The sequence below is a fragment of the Patagioenas fasciata genome, chromosome 14 (genome assembly GCF_037038585.1).
Source record: "Patagioenas fasciata isolate bPatFas1 chromosome 14, bPatFas1.hap1, whole genome shotgun sequence".
NCBI classification, from domain to species: Eukaryota; Metazoa; Chordata; class Aves; order Columbiformes; family Columbidae; genus Patagioenas; species Patagioenas fasciata.
The window spans coordinates 2,004,104-2,021,916 of NC_092533.1; the positions used below are offsets into that span (position 1 = coordinate 2,004,104).

Here is a 17,813-nt window from a genome sequence, read left to right on the forward strand (position 1 = left end):
GCCCATCCCCGGGGCGCCAGGCCAGCGAGAGGGGCTCAGCTCCACGCACACACACACACGGCATGGGAGAGGCCACGGGACCTCCTGCCCCAGCCAGGGCCAGCCCTACCACCAGGTTTCTCAGTGCCAAAGCCAGGAGAGGCTGCAGCAGCTCACCAGGGTGGGCCCATCTGCTGCCAATGGCACCCGGTCTTGTCCTTGAAAGCCCCCTGAGGTCCCTCCCCAAACCAGGTGCACAGTGACCCTTTTTCACAGGAAAAGGCACAGGCTGCTTTCCAGTAGAGCCTGGGGAGGGGGAACAGGGAAACTGAGGCACATTGCACAGACACACAGCAACACTGGGCAGGGACTGTATTCCTGAAGACGATGCACACTTCAAGTCATCCGCGACACAACCTGTCCCTTCTCCCCCGGCCCCACACCCCCTGGTGTCCCCAAGGCAATAAATACTCCTCAGGCTACCACACGCAGAATCTCCTCGTCCTCCACCTCCCCCAGCTGTCACAGCTCAGTCTTCACCTTGTGCATCAAGTCCTTCTGGTCAATTTTCTCCAGGTCCTGATGCCAGCGGTTGTAAGCCAGCAGGGCCACATTTTTGGCTGCCACCGCTATCATCTCCATGGAGCTGGCCACCCACTCCACACCACTGAGGTAGAAGAGGTTTTCGTGGAGTACAATGGGCGGGAGGGACTTGGTAGCATCGTAGCGGGGATACGTCTGCCACTCCGTCACCTGCACCGAGTAGTAGGACCTGAAGAGGGTTTTCAGCTGCTGCTTGTCCAGTGGCTGCTGGGAGAGGACCCGCCACACCGCGGCCTCCTGAGGCTGCTTGCGACGGAAAGCTGCCGAGATGTTGACCGGACAGATGTTGTCCATGGCGTTGAAGAAGAGGTCGGGGGTGTCGGTGGTGAGGATGCTGGCGAAGGGGAAGAGTTTGGGGTCGGGGAAGCCGAAGTAGGAGGAGTTGAGGTAGCCGTGCACCACGGAGGTGACTGCGGGCTGGAAGGCTCCGGGGAAGTCAGCGATGGGTGGCTCAAAGTTCTCAAAGGTGAAGTTGCTCCTGCTGGGGTGCAGAGGAGTTGTCACCACCACCATGTCGTAGAAAGCTGAGCCCTGGCCCTCACTGCCCTCGTAGTGCACCTGGTACAGGGGTCTCCCCTCTGAAAAAAGATGGTGGACAGTTAGCAGCAGCCCTGAGCCCCGAGTGGCATTGCCCTGGCCCCCTTTTCTTCTAGTATGACGTCCATCCCCTGGTTTTCCAGTACACACCAGTGTTGGACTATAGTATCTGACAGTTATGAATGAGTTACTGATGCTTTACAGTAACAGAGAGAAGATTTTATCAAGCCTGTGGGAGAAAGTTTCCAGAGAAGCCCAGCCTAGAGGGGCAAGGAGGACTGAGGCAGCACAGCCCTCCGGCCCTTCTGTTGTGCTGGATATGGAAGCAAACCCACAACAAGGATGGTGCCATAGGAGAGACCTGAGGGACCTCAGGAGGGAGTGTGGGGAACCTCAGGGCCAAGGTCTGTGCTGCAGGGCCCTAACAAGGGGAGGAGATGGACAGAGCACCCAGGTCCTCGTCCAAATGCTCTACCAGGACCAGGATGCTCTCCAGCCTCCCAATGCTCCCTCTCTGCCCAGCATCCCCATGCTGCCACCATCAACCTCTCACCCACACGCAGGCCAGTGGCACCCAGAGCAGACCCTGTGCCCAGGCTCACCCGAGCTGTGCAGAGAGACACCTGTCACCCTGGCCGGGATGATGTTGGCTTTGGTCAGCTTCAGCAGACCCGAACACACCAGCTTGTTGCCTCCGTCCACCGCCCAGGTGCTGCCTTGGGCCCCCACCAGTGACATGGCTCCTGGGGAGAGAAAGAGGATGGTGGCTTAACAGCCTGTCCATGGAGGGGCCGCTGGGAAGGAGAGTCAGACGGGGAGGAGATGGGGTCCCCAGCCTCACCTGCGAAGGCAGGCACCAGCACCGACTGCCCGTAGCTGGAGCGCAGGACGGCCGCGATGACATCGTCCACGAAGCGCTGCGTGACGCCCACCTCCAGCAAGGACTCGGCCACCGAGCGCTGCGTCATGTTGACGAAGGCGTCACCCCCCAGCGAGCGCAGCAGCTCCTCCAGGCTGGAGAAAGCATAGCCGTGCGCCTGGTACTTGTAGATCCTGGAGGAAACAGAAGCACAGGGCACTTGGTGATGCCCTGGTGCTGGGGAAGACCTCATGTGCCCCCAGCCCCATGGGCTCTCCTACCTCATGAACTTCTCCATCACCTCCTCCACCCACATCTGCAGGCGCAGAAAGCTGATGCCATAATGCCACCAGAGCCGGAAGAGGTTGAGCAGGTACCAGTCAGTCTCCTCCAGGACGAAGTGCTCCCCGCTGAAGATGGCACTCTTCCCCGGCACCTCGCGCCGGTGCTTGAGGCCTGTAAGGAGCAGGGGGGCCGCTGGGAAAGGCCGGTGCCAAACACCATCGCAGTGGGGATGCAGGTAAAGATGCTCCTGGAGGAGCATCAGGGAGCGTAAGACCCCAGGGCACAGGAACCTCGATGTTGGGGCATCCTATGGAGTTGTGGCTCCCTACTGGGACAAACTGGTGGGATTTTGTTTACAAACCCCCCACAGTAATTCCACCAGAATGCCTTGCCCTGATGCTCTGCTGCGCCACCACATCCCTTTCTCTTCCAGGGCACAACAGGGCTGGGGTGCAGAGAAACAAGGGGGTCGCCACATGCCTGGGGTGCTTTCCCCACCACCCCAAACGCACAGCCCGGGGACACCTCATCCCCTAGCTCAGGGATGGAGGCCATGCAAGCGCTGACGTGCCTGTGCTCACCCAGAATCTTGACGAAGTCCTGCATGTGGAGGCTGAGGGCATGGATGGAGGCTCCCCTGCTCTCGTACTGCTGCTTGTTGACGGTGACGGTGGCCAGCCGGCCCCCCACGCCCGCCGGCTCGTACACGTCCAGCTGCACCTGCGGCCCGAAGTGCTGCTGCAAGAAGTAGGCGACGCCCGAGCCGCCCAGCCCGGCGCCCACCACAGCTGCCGGGGGAGAGGGGCGAGGGCAGCCGGGTCAGCAGCGAACCCCGAAAGAGCATGGGGGGTGCTGCCCCCCGCCCGGACTCCCGGGTTCCCCGGCCGCGGGTTGGAAGCCGCCAGTACCGCGTGTCAGGGCGCAGATGCCGGGGGATGCAGCGGGGACGGTGCTGGTGAGTGCCGGGGGATGCCGGGGATATGCACGGCAGCGCGCCCTGCTCCCGCCGCGGAGCGGTGCCGGAGCTCCCCTCTCCCACCCCCGGAGGCAGGCAGGAGGCCGGGTGCTGCCGGTCCCCGGGCTGGGTGCCCCCTCCCCACCCCGCACGCCTCCCCCCGCTCCTACCGATGCTGCGCGGCGGGGCGCGGGCAGCCGCAGGGGCGGCCAGCAGGGCGAGGGCCGGCAGGAGCAGCGCGGCGGGCGGCGCGGCCATGGCGCGGGCGGCGGCGCGGAGAGCGGGTCCCGGCGGCGCCCGGCCCGGCCCGGCCCGCCCCTTCCCGCAGGCCCGGCCCCCGCGGCCGCCCCGCCCGGGCATGGACCCGCTCCAGGGGCAGGGCTGCGCCGGCGCGGGGAGCCCCAGGCGGCGCGTTTGCCGGCGGCGGGGCGGGCAGGAGCCGGGCGAGCAGGGAGAGGTGAGCGGGCTTCATCCCGCAGAGCCGGCGTGCACACAGCCCTGCACGGGGTGCGGTGCCGGGGAAGCACCGGGCTCAGCAGCAGTACAGAAGCAGGCCTCGTGATTGCTTATCCCCAGCACTCATCCTCAGAGAGTGATACAGAGGGTCAGAGAACCTCAACATCCAAAAGTGCTGGGTGTGGTAAACGAACAACCCCAGGCACAGCCACAGTGAGGATCCTCAGTGCCCTCTGGTCCTGCATCACACTCACAATCAACCCAGCGCTGATCCAAGGGGCCAAATCCAGGAGCCTCCCCTCAGCACCGCCTCTCGCACTGGGATCTGCACCGCAGGGCAGCACTTGGGCCAAGCTGCCACCCGTGCACGTTTTCCACGTGCTCAGTCTGCACATGGGCATCAGCATCCGGTGCTCAGCACCCGGCGGACGGGAGCAGGCTGGATCATGCACCAACAAGGGCATTTCAAGCTTTCACCTGCGCTTTCTGCCCTGGGCAAAACAAGGTGCCCGACAGCAAGCAGCTCCTGCCATGGAGATCCCATCAGATTACAAAGGATGGCTCAGGCTGAGCCATCTCCGGAACGGGTAGGACATGTAATTACAGAGCCAGAGCCTGCTGCAGCGCCGTGGTGGCTCTGTACCAAATGACAAAATGTAGTTTGAGAATCTGTCCACTCAACTTTGTCTCAGGAGAAACACAGCACAAGCACAGACCCTCACTTATCCCCCACCCAGGAGACGCTTCAGTTCCCACATGGGCGAACACACACAACCCAGAAACTCAGGCATGAACATTTTGGGGGAGCACACACACAAACTACCATTGCTCAGCTCACCCAAGTCCTTACAATGGGCAGTATCAACCCACCAGGACAGGGAGGTGATGTTCCCAAAACAGCCTGAAACAGCACACAAATACCTTTGCAGCACGCCTCAGGTTTTAACGAGCTCTTACTTAACCGGCCTGATTTCACCACATCTTTTGCAAAGGGTTTTTTCTAGTCAGAGCTTCAGGACAACAAGAACAGCACCAACTGCCGCAAGACTTAAGGCAAAACCAGGAACGGAGGCCCAGCTATTTTTGCAGAGGACGTGGGGAGGGAGAACGCGATCTGTCACAATCACAGCCCTGCAAAGCAAGCCTGTTCTTTTCTCCAACAAATCCCTAACCCGCCTGCAGATACCACAAGCGCTAAACACACTGTATGTTACAATGGAGCTGCCATACGGTTCGCCTGCTACAACTCACCAACGCAAAAGGGCAAAACTGCAGCAAAGCGCAGCTGTGAGAGAACAGAACGGCAAAAACAAAACCAGATATCAAGATTTCAACTAAATCTCCAACAACTCACCTGCCGAGGGAAGATGGTGCACACACGTGTGCGTTTCTGGGAGTCCACCTAAAGCGTTGTTAGTAAAACGTTCACCAAAGCACTGCCATGCACAATGTGACCAGGAACAACGAGAAACCTTTCAGTCCTCAGTCCTACCCGATGAGAGTGGCAGTCGGAATGGGCAGCATTTTGGGGCAGGGAAAAAAGGAAAAAGAAACAACTGCAGTTCTTTTTATTATTATTATTATTATTAGCAAATGGACAGCATCTGGACATCTGAAGGAAATCAGCCCTTTCCAACATTAACTCAAATGTCGTTGTCAATTACTTGCACCACTCCCACACTTCAGGCTTTGTTTTTCATTCAGCTGGAACCTTTGGGTAAACAAAGAGCACAGAAATACACAAAAAAATACAGTATATACAGGTTTTCCACCAACTAAATGGATTTAGATTTTTGGACATTAGCAATGCTTTGTTCATTTGACTTTGCAAGTAATACCAAAACATCTCAAGTTTTAAAATAAAAAAATACTACAATATTCACAATATAAAACTTAAATACATTTTTTTTTAAATTAAAGGATTGCTAATAGCTACTGATTTATCACAGCTGTCTCAACAGCAGCTCCGCTGATGAAGCACTGAGAATTTAAGGTTCACAAAGCGACATTCACATTCTGCACTGCTCGTGGTCAGAGCCCAGATGCTGCCCCACTCAGGACCAGTGCCACTGCGGACTCCTCCAGCTCAGCTCCAACCGGTCCCATGGTGGGGGACAGCATGGGGACAGGACAAGGCGAATGCCCACGGACTGTGGGGCTGCGCACGTCCCCACAGCAGAAATGCAGCATCACAAATGCCTCACCTATAGCTTTCTGCATCCCCAGCTCGAGCTCTTCAGTTCATGGCTGGGCAAACTGGAAATGACTAAGAGGTACATGACACTTCCTCTCTTCTGCCATTCTGTCCCTGCTAACGCACTCCTGCGTTTTATTAAATAGTCATAGAATAAAGTGACCAGAGAGAAAAAGCTCCCCCCTGGTGTAACTCTGCAGAGTGCAAGGGAACCCGCACAAGCGGGGCCTCTGCCCCACCATGCTGAGTGTGCAAGCTTTACACAAACAGGGCATACGAGGGAGCAAGGACCTACAAAGCAGAAATTCGATCCACCCTTACGCGACCGCATCCACAATAAAAGGGATCATTAAGTGTGCTTGAAAGGCAGGAGAATCAAATTTTGCCTAGGAAATCCGGATTCTATGATGGAATCCAGGTTTGGCTATTTCATTTTCACTTCACCATTCAAAGGAAGCAGAAAGTAGGACAAACAACAGCTACAGCATTTCTCTCTTTGGTAACTTCTGTAAAAGTCTCTAAGCAATGGGAACATCTTACAGTAATCATCATAAAAGCCCAATAAGATCCTATAGAAGTTTCATAAACTGGGGCATGAACTGGGATCATAGCTTGCCCAAAATTAAACCGGGCTCGTGGAAGAGCAAGAAAGGCTGCACAGGAACTGGACCCCTTCAATTCCTGCGCCAGCCCTGGAACAGCGTCTCGGTGAAAGCGGATCCACACAAGCTGAATCAATAACCGCTCAGTACAGACAGAAGGTCTGGAGTGCATTTTAGGATATTTTAAGGCAAAAATGGGTGAGTGCTGGCTGAGGAGACAGGCAGGCCTGGCCAGCACTCCGAAGGCGGACTGAGCAGTTCTACACGCTTCCACAGGCAAGTGGCTCTGGGGGTCAGTCTAGAAGATTTGGATCCCATCACTTCTGCTCACACACTACGTTTAAATCTGGCTCATGTATGCTGCAGCCTTCCTGTGACAGCAAACTACCTGTTGGGTAAAATGCCTTTGCTTTTTTTTAGCTCCTTATACATAAAGTTTCACATTCAAAGTTAGTTTCCATAGCCAGCTCTGCCCTCCTATTGCAAAAAGACTCAGCTGGTGTAGCAAGGGCTGAAGAGGCAGCAGAGAACCCAACTGCTCCTTCCTGCTGAGGACATGGTTTCCTCTGAACAGGCTGCACACAGTCTTGGGGCAGAAGAGCAAGACTTGCATTGCCACATTTCGTATTTTACCTGTTCTTTGTCTTGAGTAACTGCATAACCTGGTGACCCAGTTTAGCACGTAGACCAGCGAAACAACAAACAGGAATTCCTGTATTTCTCTGCAATTTCCAACAAACAAGAGCACTGAACAAGAGCTTTGTCCAAAGCAACTTACACTGCAATGAAGCACTGTTTCAGGGTTGAAATCTGAAGTACCTCTCTGAAAACCTAACCCCAGAGAGGCAGAAAATGGCAATTCAAGAAGTATCCACTACTGAATCACCTGCATACAGCTGTCACTAAAGCAGCTTGCATGGAGCATATTAGAAATGTGCATCTTCCTTACATCTCTGGAATGACAATCAACTATAACAGCTGCACATAGTCTCCCCAGATGAAAGACTGTTGATAGTTGTTAATTGAAGGCTGCAGTAATCTTCAAGTCCACCACATAAGGATTATACAACTGAAGCCTGCAAAGGAATGGGAGAAGAATAAGCTTTCTTCCAAACCAGTGATGGCATCCACCATAAGTAAAGAGTTTTTTGGAAGTGGATCCGAAATAACCGTCTCGCCACGGATTCAATTCCAGAAAGTAAAAAGGCAGGAATTAACAAATCAGTAAGAAACAACCCCAAACCAACCATTCCTGCCTTGGGTTTGTGTAGTGCAGACCATAGGCTGGTTCATATAACTCTTCTGTCACTACACTGCTTGCTGCTCTGTAAAGGGTTAAATTCTGATCTCACTCGCCAACTGGATCCTTTCAGCTGAGATAAATGGACTCCCAGGCAAAAGGACCACTGGGAAATACATATGCCGTGCTGTGACAACAACACGCCTCCAACTAAGAGGACGGCTCGAGGTCAGCTTTTGCCTCCTCAGCCTTCTGCTTCTGCTTTCTCATCACTGCTGCCAAAACTGGTTCAAGGCCACTTGAGACTTTTAGTAGAAAAGATTTTTCTCCTTGTGTCAAAACCCGAAAGGTTTAATATTTACTATGATCACGCAAAAGTAGAATCTGAAGGTGAACTGGAAGTTAGTGTTATCCGAGTACCATTATTGGAGAGCTGAAAAATCAAAACAGTCCAGATTTCCTGCTAAAGGGCACATCTCCACTTTGCCAGCAGCTGCAACAAAGAACACGTAGTTTATCATGCTTGAAAGCTGCACAAATACCCCTCAGGCAAGAGAGATTACTCTCCTCTAAAATATACTTTTTGGTTGGAGAAAGAGAGATTTGAGAACAGTTTTCTGGCTCCACCAAGAACCACTATTCCCTGTTTTACCGTGAGGAACAAGGAGGTAAGCTGATGGTTTACCTGGAGAACAAATATTAACACGTTCAAGTCTGGCCTAACAGCTGAATTCTCTTTAAAACCTCATCCCTATTCGATTACAGTACAACAGAGATTTCATCAATTCAGGATTGTTTTCCTGAAGTGACATGAGAAAAAGCTGCCCCTAAATGTCATTTCAAGGGATCATCTTCATCCCCACCTGAGGGATGTGGGGACAAGGGAGGACACCAAAACCAGCCTGATAATAATACTCAGCGCTTTGGGCTTTTCCTCTTCTGAGGACTTTGCAAAGAAACAGCCTCACCACATCCCTGTGAGGTAGGTCAATAAGTATTATTATATTCCCTTAATACAGATATGGAAACTGAGGCAGAGAAGTTACTTTCCTGATGGCAACTGCAGGAGTCTGTCTCAGAGATGGAACAGGGAGACAAGATCCCTCAGCTCTCAGAGAATTTCCCTTTCTCTCCCGTATGTCCCCCATACAATTCTTAATGGAGAAACGAGCAACAGAGAAAGGGGATACAGTGCCACGTTTCTGACAAATAGCAGGACTCCTAGTACTACTCCGCACACTCCAAAAAGGATTATTAAATATACAAGTACCTTAGAATTAATGGCAAAATGACTGCACACATTATAAAGAATCCAACGTACAATACAAACCTAACTTAATAAATAAGACATGCAGCTGCAGTTGTGACTGCATGCTGAGTAAGGTCCCAATGGGTAAGCCCATGTCATTCCTGTGACTCCACCGCCACGCCGACGAGCGCGTGTCTGATAGTGCGACCGTGGAGTTTGTAGCCATCCTGCGTCACCAGTGCTATCGTGCCCGGCTGCAAGCCCTCGGCTGGCACGTGGCAGACTATTTCGTGGTCATACGGATCGTATCTGCCACCAACAGGGTTCATCTTCTGAAGGCCGTGTTTGGCAAACACACTTTGCAATTTGGCCTCTATGAGAGAGAGGCCTTCATAGATTTTCTTCAGGGTCGGACTCAGGTTACTGGGCTCCGCTTCTTCTGCGGCACTCTCGGTGGTCTTCTCCAAGATATCTGCTACCTCCACAAGGTCCCTGCAGAAACTCTGGATCCCTGCGGGCACAAAGAAGCAAGAAGTAAATGAATGGCAGTTTACAGAACAAACAGAGTTACAGTACCAATGACAGGCACAAAGTCACAGCAGTTGGAAAGCACCTTTGCAGCTGCTAATTGATTTGAACCATTACTTTAGTGAGAGCAGACAGTGTCTTCTGTATTGTGTAGTCAAAGCTTTATCATCAGACACGTAGCAATCTAAAGACTCCTCAAATCAAGGTATATGCAGGAAAGGTACATCTACACACATCATCACATATATATAGCATACCTGACAAAGCAGAGCATTAATGCCCATGCACATGGGGAGCAAACACAATGCGGGGAAGTAAAAATAGTACATGGCCATTCAAAAGTACATCCACAGTTTTATTCATAAGTTAAAACTGCTGTGGAAGGACTGAATAAATTGGTCCTTGGGTCAGGCATGAAAAAGTCATGCAGTCTTTTTCATTAGAAAAAAATGGGCTTAGATTATACACATTTCCAGAAGTGGTGTATTACACTGTGCAGAAATTTCAGGAAAATCAGGCTCTCTAGGTCTATATATAGATGCCATAACTAAGTTACTGGGAAAAGACATTAGGAAAACAAAGAAAGAGAAACAATACTTTGGTGCTGTCCATACTTGTACATACATGTTTAAACATTCACAGCACAAAGCAGCATGAAGGAGAAGCAACAAGGGAGCAGACAGAAGCAGACTGATAAGCAACAATTTCCTCTTGTACCAGAGCGTGTTTTCATGCTCTACAGACCCCCGTGCCTCAGTCCACGAGCAACTTCCAATAAAGAACCTCATTTTTCTCCAAATCTGAAGCATAACGCATCTAAAATTCAAAGAGCTACAAAAAACAAAACAACAGCAAAACAAAAACCCCACACAAACAAACCTCAAAAAAGAAAGGTGCTGATTATCCCAAAACTCAACAGCCATTCTATAACACAATGGGTACACTGGTTAGAAAAATAGAGGAGCTTTAATTTCAAAGCTACAGGAATTAACTAACAAAAAACCCTCCCAAGATTCATGCATTACAGAGAACAACAGTTTCTCATTCTCAGAGACAGTGCTGGCAGAGTGCAACATTTAAATAGCAGTCGCTTCCCCCTTCACCCTTCACCTGCCTCCATTGCCAAAGCTACAAATCCAGCTCACTTCACTGATGCTACAATATTTATTACAGAAATTTTAAACAACATCTAATATAGGAACTGACAAGCTTTGTGCTAGGCAGCATCTACCTTCTGAAAGCTAGAGCAGAAGAGGAGATCACAACCTGATGACACAGATAAGAGTATGGAACACATCCTGCCAGAGCAAATTCTCAGGCTACAGAAGAACCTGTAATTTCAGCCAAGTCAGTAGAACTACACTCAGTTGCACCAGCCTTGTTTTATTAAGAAAAAAAACATAAGACCATCACTGAGATAAACCTGATAGGACACAACTGGATACACAGAAAAAATAGCGAGTAAGCCCAGACACCAACAGTCCAGGGCCAGCATCATGCCAGGCTTTACAGTGAGCGGGGGCAGGAAGAGGGGAGAGAAAAGCTGTTGCTCAGCATTTTCTGTTCAGGCAGGCACGGCAGTAAGCACAGCTTTGCTTCGCTTGGCTTACCAAAGAGCTTGGCATCTTCCACAAACTTCTGCGTTCTCCTCCGGACATTCTCAGAATCTGCCAAAGCTTTCCGGTATCGCTCCTGTGACCACAACAGCAAAGGGAGACATCAAACAAGGAGTTAAAAAACATTTCCCGACCAGCTGGCAATCCCTTAGAAACTATTATAAAAGCGGCCACTTCGTGTCAGAAGGTTGTGCTGGGCTCCTGCGTTTTCATTACGTGCAAACATAATCCTTCTGATTAATCAGCACAACTCCCTCAAAAGCAGCACTCAGGGCGCAGCGCTGGTGTTTGTGTGACTCACTGCAGCTCCGCAGACGCTCCCTTCTCCAGCAGGCAAGTTGATAGCCTCAGCAAAATATCTGCAACCCGCTGATCTATTGCTCAGTGCAGTAGTACCCTCAGGGCAATCATCTCTGGAACTGCCCACCCAGTGCTGCAGTATTTAATCCTCCCCTTACTCACATCTGTTCTTCAAAGTCCCTAGAACATGATCCCTGCCATTTCTACCACACCACTGTCACTAAAGACAACTTTCCTCTTGGACAATCTGGACCTGGTGTGACACAATACATGACGCTAATCAGGATGAAGCTACTGCCATTCCCTCTGTGCAACGTTGTGAAAGAATTGACCAGACCACCTCCAAAATACAGTTTTGCCTACCAGGATCATAGTACCGGTGTCTTGTTTCTAGGTACTACTGACAGATGGTGTTTCTAGGGAACGCAGACTGTACTTTCACAGTGCAACCACCCAGAGCACGGTGGTTTTGAAGGCTGCCATGGCACAGCAGCACTGTGTGCGTGTTCCAGGGCTTACAGAAAAAAACTAGGGCTGAAAGACAGACCAAGTGAAGGGGACTGAAAGAAAGACGTCCTGATGGCACCAGCAGCATACTCACAGTTAAATCCCGGACTTGTTCTTCCAGTTTGATGGCTTTGTGCTCTAAGGCACAGTCAGAAAGGGGATGTTTGGGCTCATCGCGGGGATCTTCTGGGCCACACTCGTCTCCTGTACTTCTCTGCTGAGCTGCAGTGCTGAAAACACATGGGGACCCCCTAAAATACAAACTAGTGACAAAAAAGGAAAGTTAAGTAACAACAGAGTCAAAAAGAACTCTAGTTAATGTCATTAGTAAAGCAGGCTCTCTTAAAAAAGGTACATCGGATGCTAGATAAAATTTTAGCTCTTTTTGGAAAACGTGGACAATTACCACAGAAACACAAAGAAACAGATGTTTTGAAAAATTCTTTTATTTTAGACCCACATGGGGTCAAAGAAAACTGTCAGAGATGTGACCAAGTTGTGTGTAGCCCAAATATTTTGGGGCCTTCCTCCATGGCCTTCACAGCACTGTTCACTGCATTTGGAAAAGGAACTGAATGTGTCAACTGAAAATTGTCCCTAATACTCTTCAACTGTTTTTATCTCTACTGGCAATGAAAAAGTCCCAAAGGCAAAAAAATCCCCAAACAAGCCCAAGCTTCAAGTACTGAAAGCCACCTTATTTCCAAAGACTTTTTCATCTTAAGTACTCTCTCCAACTAAAAACTGCCCTTGCCAGTGGCTCATGTTGGGACAGCAGGTGGAGCTCACCCAGGAGGCTGACTCCACAACTTGCAGACAAAATGATGAAACAACCAAAGAGTCAGATAATTGGACTGAGCTCTATAAACACTGCCTATGTGCTTAGCAGCCTATTCTACAGCGTAACAATTTCCCACATTTCCCAGAAACTAGGTAACAGAAGTCTGGCTGAAAACAGTTTGGTCAAAGATGATGAAAACCACTACACCAAAAACTTCGAAAAACAAAGAAAATATTTTCACTTCTTTCTGTTCTTTTCCAGAAAGCCCTTTACCTGCAGTAACAATGCTGTCCCTTTGAGAGCCAAATGAAGAGTTTTCCCTCTCCTTTTTCAGGAACACCGGGGATCTTCCTCCAAGCAGGGCTTTCAACATCCCCTTTAACAGCGAGGTTTTGCATATGCTAAGTGCACATCTACCACGTGAAACACAGAAACCACTGCACTGGCACTGACTCGAACTTCTGTGTTTGTACAGTATAATTTGACACTGCCTAGAGATACTGAGGCCCCAGAATCAATATAGCCGAGTTCGTGTTACCAGCCTGCACCATTAAGCTTTCTTACTTTTCAGCAAGGCTATGTTGCTCGGGTACAATGTCACAGAAGTGCACAGCTTTTGGTTTTGGGGCTATCAAATCCATCATAACACTTAAGCATTGTTCAGCAACCCAGCTAAGCTGAGTTTACAGTGGAAACTGGAAGGGACAGGTTTGCTCCCCTTATTCCAGCACTGGAACTGTGCAGAATGAAGGTTTATCGAGTTAAACCAGCCAAAAACTAGCCCTACAAAACAAGACTTTTCTGTCTGTGTCCCTGAGTAGGTTTGTTCACAGATCAGATGAGCTCAAGCGCCAGTACAAAAGTGAAGACAAACTCATGAAGCCTGGTGAGACGTGGGAAGGAGAACATGGGGAAGGGAAGAGGTGTCCCCCTTGGGGTGGCAGCCAGGGCTTAGACCAGCTCAGCTCTATGACCAAAGCACAGTTTAAGAGATTCATATCTGCCCAAAGACCACCAAGCATCTCCTACCACTCCCTGCTTAGCAGCCCACATGTTCCCTCATTTCATCTTTAATACAAGGTTGCTACATGTTCCATAACACTAATGACAAACTTCCTTTTCCCACTTGAAGACACTTGCATATAGAATTTTTGATTAAGTGGGTACGTAAAGCAGAATCTAGATATCAAAATGCTCCTTTTCAATACATTACACGCCAAATATGAGTCTGAAAGTGCTTTTGCTATGTACACTTGCTCTGGAGTAGGATGTTCCTTGCACTGATCTTTAAGGAACCAGACAAGGGGCTGTGAGGAGGGTTCCAGGAATGCCAATACAGAAGAAACCCCCACATTTTAACCCTGGCTACTTGTGGCATGAGACCCCATCGTGAATGATTTTTGAGACGCTTGTTACATTCGTGTTGCTGACTGATTAGCACAGCACTTTTTCCAAAGTTACAGAAAGTAGACGACACGGGAGGCGAGGAAGCCTCCTTCTGTGAGAGAGGATCCCCTTCAGCAAGCCGTCATAATCAATCCGTGAAGTTTCAAACAACTGTAAAGCTTTCTTTGTAAATAAAACGTGTATCTGTGTTAAGTACCAACTACAAGCTTTGTCCTTTATCATCTTATATTTCATTTAAAGAGCTGCAGGGATGGAAATTAGCTATGCTACAGAGGAATCGAAGAACCTGAAATGCAGCTGAGAAAGTAGCCGTGCAAGGCAGCTCACAGGCTCGTCCTAAAAAAGCTATAAAAACGAGTTAACTCTTTTGCATCCAAGAAGCAAAAGTCAGTGAAGTGGTTTACACTACACGAATGGGTGTGTTGTGTGTGTAGGAGTAGAGTGGTAGGAATGAGCTGGCGCCACAGCTCCAAGGACTTGCCTACGTGAAGCAGAGAGCTGCCTGCATGGACTCCTTTCTGCAGCTCCCGAAACCAAGGCACAGAACACTCCCTCGTGCAGCGAAACGCCCCGGCTATCACATGCCGTTCACACAAACCTGCCTTATAAGTTGCAGACAAGAAACAAGAACCGCAGACTGACTCCAAAGGGAATTCTTAAGAAGGACTATTATGTGGAATTGAAAATGCCGCTCAACTTACTTCTTGCTCCAGGATGAAAGGAATACTCCACTAAAAAGGCAACTACTATTTACAGTCTGATCACTGCAGTGTGATCCATCTTCTAAACACAGTTGTGACCACAGCTGCCCTAAAACCAGGCAGAAATCCCAGTGGAGGAAGTTGAAACATCCTCAAGTGACAGACATGTGGAAATCCCAAAATGTGTGAAGGGATTACACAACTAAGCTGGTCATACGAAAAGATTTACAAACTGATGTCACAGAAAGCCAAACAGATATAGCGGAGGAGCTGGTAGTATCCATACGGTTTAAGCCACTTGTCCTTAAAGATTAGAACTTAAATGATGAGAACAGATCCCTCCCATCAGAAGAACAGTATCACCTCTCTGGAGCACAGGCAGAATACCCGACCATCCCTAAGTGACTCTGTCACATTCCCTCGGAACACAGGGTCCCATCCCATCTCTCCTTTAATGCTCCCTCTTCCTCCTCTTCCTCCTCCTCCCAGAAGAGCATGACGAACCACACAAGTGCCAACACACAGAGAAACATCCGCATTAGTGTTTTAGCTCTGATAAGCGTGCTTTGGAAGGAAATCTAATTACCCCCAGTGATTCCATTTCATCAGGGAGTGACACCAGAGATTAATACTATGTGGATTCCTCTTTGATGAAACTAGAGAACAAGCTTGTACAGCTCACTCTAACATGAGAGGGCTGTAAATGGGCAGCAGGCTCCCAGTGTGGGTGTCTGGGCCCCAGCACCTGCTACTTTGCTGCTGTTGGCTGTGACACAGGCACGGCCACAGAGAACCTGGGTAAAAGAGGAGTTTCACACCAACAGCAGGTGCTGGTGACTCTCCACAAAAGGAAGAAGGCAGCTCAGCTCCCATCAGAGAAAGTAACCTCTTCCAATTGTGCTGTACACCCCTTCCAAACTTGGTATACATTTTCAGAGAGGCAAAGCAGTTTTCGCACGTATAAAAGCAGAAGGACTTTCAGACATGCATCTTCACATTTAGTCCCAAACTCAGATGCTTCTTTTATGTGCTGCAGAATTGTTTTATTGTATTTAAATGGTCTTTTGGTTTTTATTTGCAGAGAGAAAACCGCAGGATAAACCAGCAAGCACTTGGACTTTATTTTCTTTTCTCCTGCCCACATTTCACTTGAATAACCCAAGCACCTGTGATGGATTTCACTTGTACAAGCCATATTCTGCAGCCTCCAAAACCATGACTGAACACTTTTTATGTCTAAATAGTGACACAATTACACCAACCCCTTTCCCTTGACCATCCAAAACATGCTGAAAGTACAGGTGCAGCATCCTTACAAAAAATAAAACCTGGGGAGCACATTGAACTTGTAACTCGTAAATAAATGGTTCTGATGGGCACGAAGAGATGCAGAAATCACACGTGTGTGGCAGGAACTGCACCACAACGTGACTTACTGACTGCAGAAACGCTTTCCTTAAAAATTCAATTTTTTATTCTTTCCTCAAAATGTCACTTTTCCAGGAAAGAACACACTTATTGAGAGCCTGGTTTTGTCCTGGGCTTTCTGCGGAGCTAAAGGTGGACAGTGCACCCCTCATGGGGGTAAAGCGGAGATCACCGGGGGCAGAGAATCCCAGAATGTCAGGGACTGGAAGGGACCTGGAAAGCTCATCCAGTGCAATCCCCCCATGGAGCAGGAACACCCAGCTGAGGTTCCACAGGAAGGTGTCCAGGTGGGTTTGAATGTCTGCAGAGAAGGAGACTCCCCAACCTCCCTGGGCAGCCTGGGCCAGTCTCTGCCACCCTCACCAGGAACAAGTTTCTTCTCAAATGTAACTGGAACCTCCTGTGTTCCAGTTTGCACCCACTGCCCCTTGTCCTATCACTGGTTGTCACCGAGAAGAGCCTGGCTCCATCCTCCTGACACTCACACTTTCCATATTGATAACCATTAATACGGTCACCTCTCAGTCTCCTCTTCTCCAGCTCTAGAGCCCCAGCTCCCTCAGCCTTTCCTCACACAGGGGATGCTCCACTCCCTTCAGCATCTTGGTGGCTGTGCTGGACTCTCTCCAGCAGCTCCATGTCCCTCTGGAACTGAGGGACCCAGAACTGGACACAATATTCCAGATGCGACGACTCCCTCCCACACCCCCGCGGGCGGCCCAGGCCCGGGCCCGCCGCAGGGCGGTGGCGGCTGCGAGGCTCCGCGGCGGGCCCGGGCCGGGGGCGCTGCCACGTCTCACACCGAGCCCGCCACCGGAGAGGAGCGGTCACCGCCGCGACCGCTACCGGCTGAGGGAGAGGGACGACACAGCTTCCCTCACACCGCCTCACGTACCTGCCGCGCCGCGGAGCGCCGAGCACGGTCCCGAAACGCCGCAGGGACCCGGCGGCCATCGCTGAGTGACTGCGGGAGCGACGCGCCGGCGCCGCCCGCCAACTACAGCTCCCAGAAGCCCCTGCGCGGACTACGAATCCCGGCGGGCAGCGCGGCTGCGTGGGCGGTGCCTCAGCGGGGGCGTGGCCCGGTGCAGGGGGCGTGGCCCGGTGCGGCTTGCGGGGACCCCGCAGCTGCGCAGTTTTAGGGTGGTGATAACGTTACAAGTTTCACGTCTTGTTCGTTAGAGACTGCGTTAAAGACTGAGAGAGAGTCGGGCCTGGAGGTTAACGTGAGGCCTTTTAACTGGGGACTACCCTGGGGAGGTCTACAGGAAAGGTGGGGAAGGACCCTTCAACAGGGAGTGCAGGGGTAGGGATGAGGGGTAATGGTTTTGAACAGAAAGAGCGTAGATTTAAGTTAGGTGTTAGGAAGACGTTCTTCCCCACGAGGGTGGTGAGGCCCTGGCACAGAAGCTGTGGATGTCCCCTCCCTGAAAGGGTTCAAGGTCAGGTTGGACAGGGCTCCGAGCAACCTGGTCTGGTGGAAGATGCCCCTGCCCATGGCAGAGGGTGGGACTGATGATCTCTAAGGTTTGGACTAGATGATCTCTAAGGCTGGCTCTGAGCTCACCGCGGTCACCAGCCTGCCG

The 17,813-nt window shown here is 50.6% G+C and overlaps 2 protein-coding genes across 4 annotated transcripts; both read right to left on the reverse strand.

Annotated features, from left to right (window-relative positions):
- Window positions 1-334: 334 nt before the first annotated feature.
- On the reverse strand, window positions 335-3,525 carry PCYOX1L (prenylcysteine oxidase 1 like). Its single transcript, XM_065849062.2, has 6 exons — window positions 3,389-3,525; window positions 2,845-3,051; window positions 2,260-2,434; window positions 1,961-2,172; window positions 1,722-1,862; window positions 335-1,160 (listed from the first exon to the last, which is right to left on the reverse strand). The coding sequence occupies exons 1-6, from the start codon at window positions 3,474-3,476 to the stop codon at window positions 502-504; spliced, it is 1,482 nt and encodes a 493-aa protein (XP_065705134.1). The 5' UTR covers window positions 3,477-3,525; the 3' UTR covers window positions 335-501.
- A 1,711-nt stretch (window positions 3,526-5,236) lies between these two features.
- On the reverse strand, window positions 5,237-17,793 carry GRPEL2 (GrpE like 2, mitochondrial). 3 transcript variants are annotated; one of them, XR_010652305.2, is made up of 5 exons: window positions 17,123-17,793; window positions 12,005-12,173; window positions 11,098-11,179; window positions 9,041-9,470; window positions 5,237-7,546 (listed from the first exon to the last, which is right to left on the reverse strand). XR_010652305.2 is itself a non-coding variant. In XM_065848712.2 (4 exons), the coding sequence occupies exons 1-4, from the start codon at window positions 17,179-17,181 to the stop codon at window positions 9,115-9,117; spliced, it is 666 nt and encodes a 221-aa protein (XP_065704784.1). In that variant the 5' UTR covers window positions 17,182-17,793; the 3' UTR covers window positions 5,237-9,114. The 3 variants fall into 3 exon arrangements, 2 of the variants coding, with proteins under 2 accessions (XP_065704784.1, XP_065704785.1); XM_065848712.2 differs by having other exon boundaries at window positions 5,237-9,470; XM_065848713.2 differs by lacking the exon at window positions 17,123-17,793 and adding an exon at window positions 12,965-15,817 and having other exon boundaries at window positions 5,237-9,470.
- Window positions 17,794-17,813: the final 20 nt, after the last annotated feature.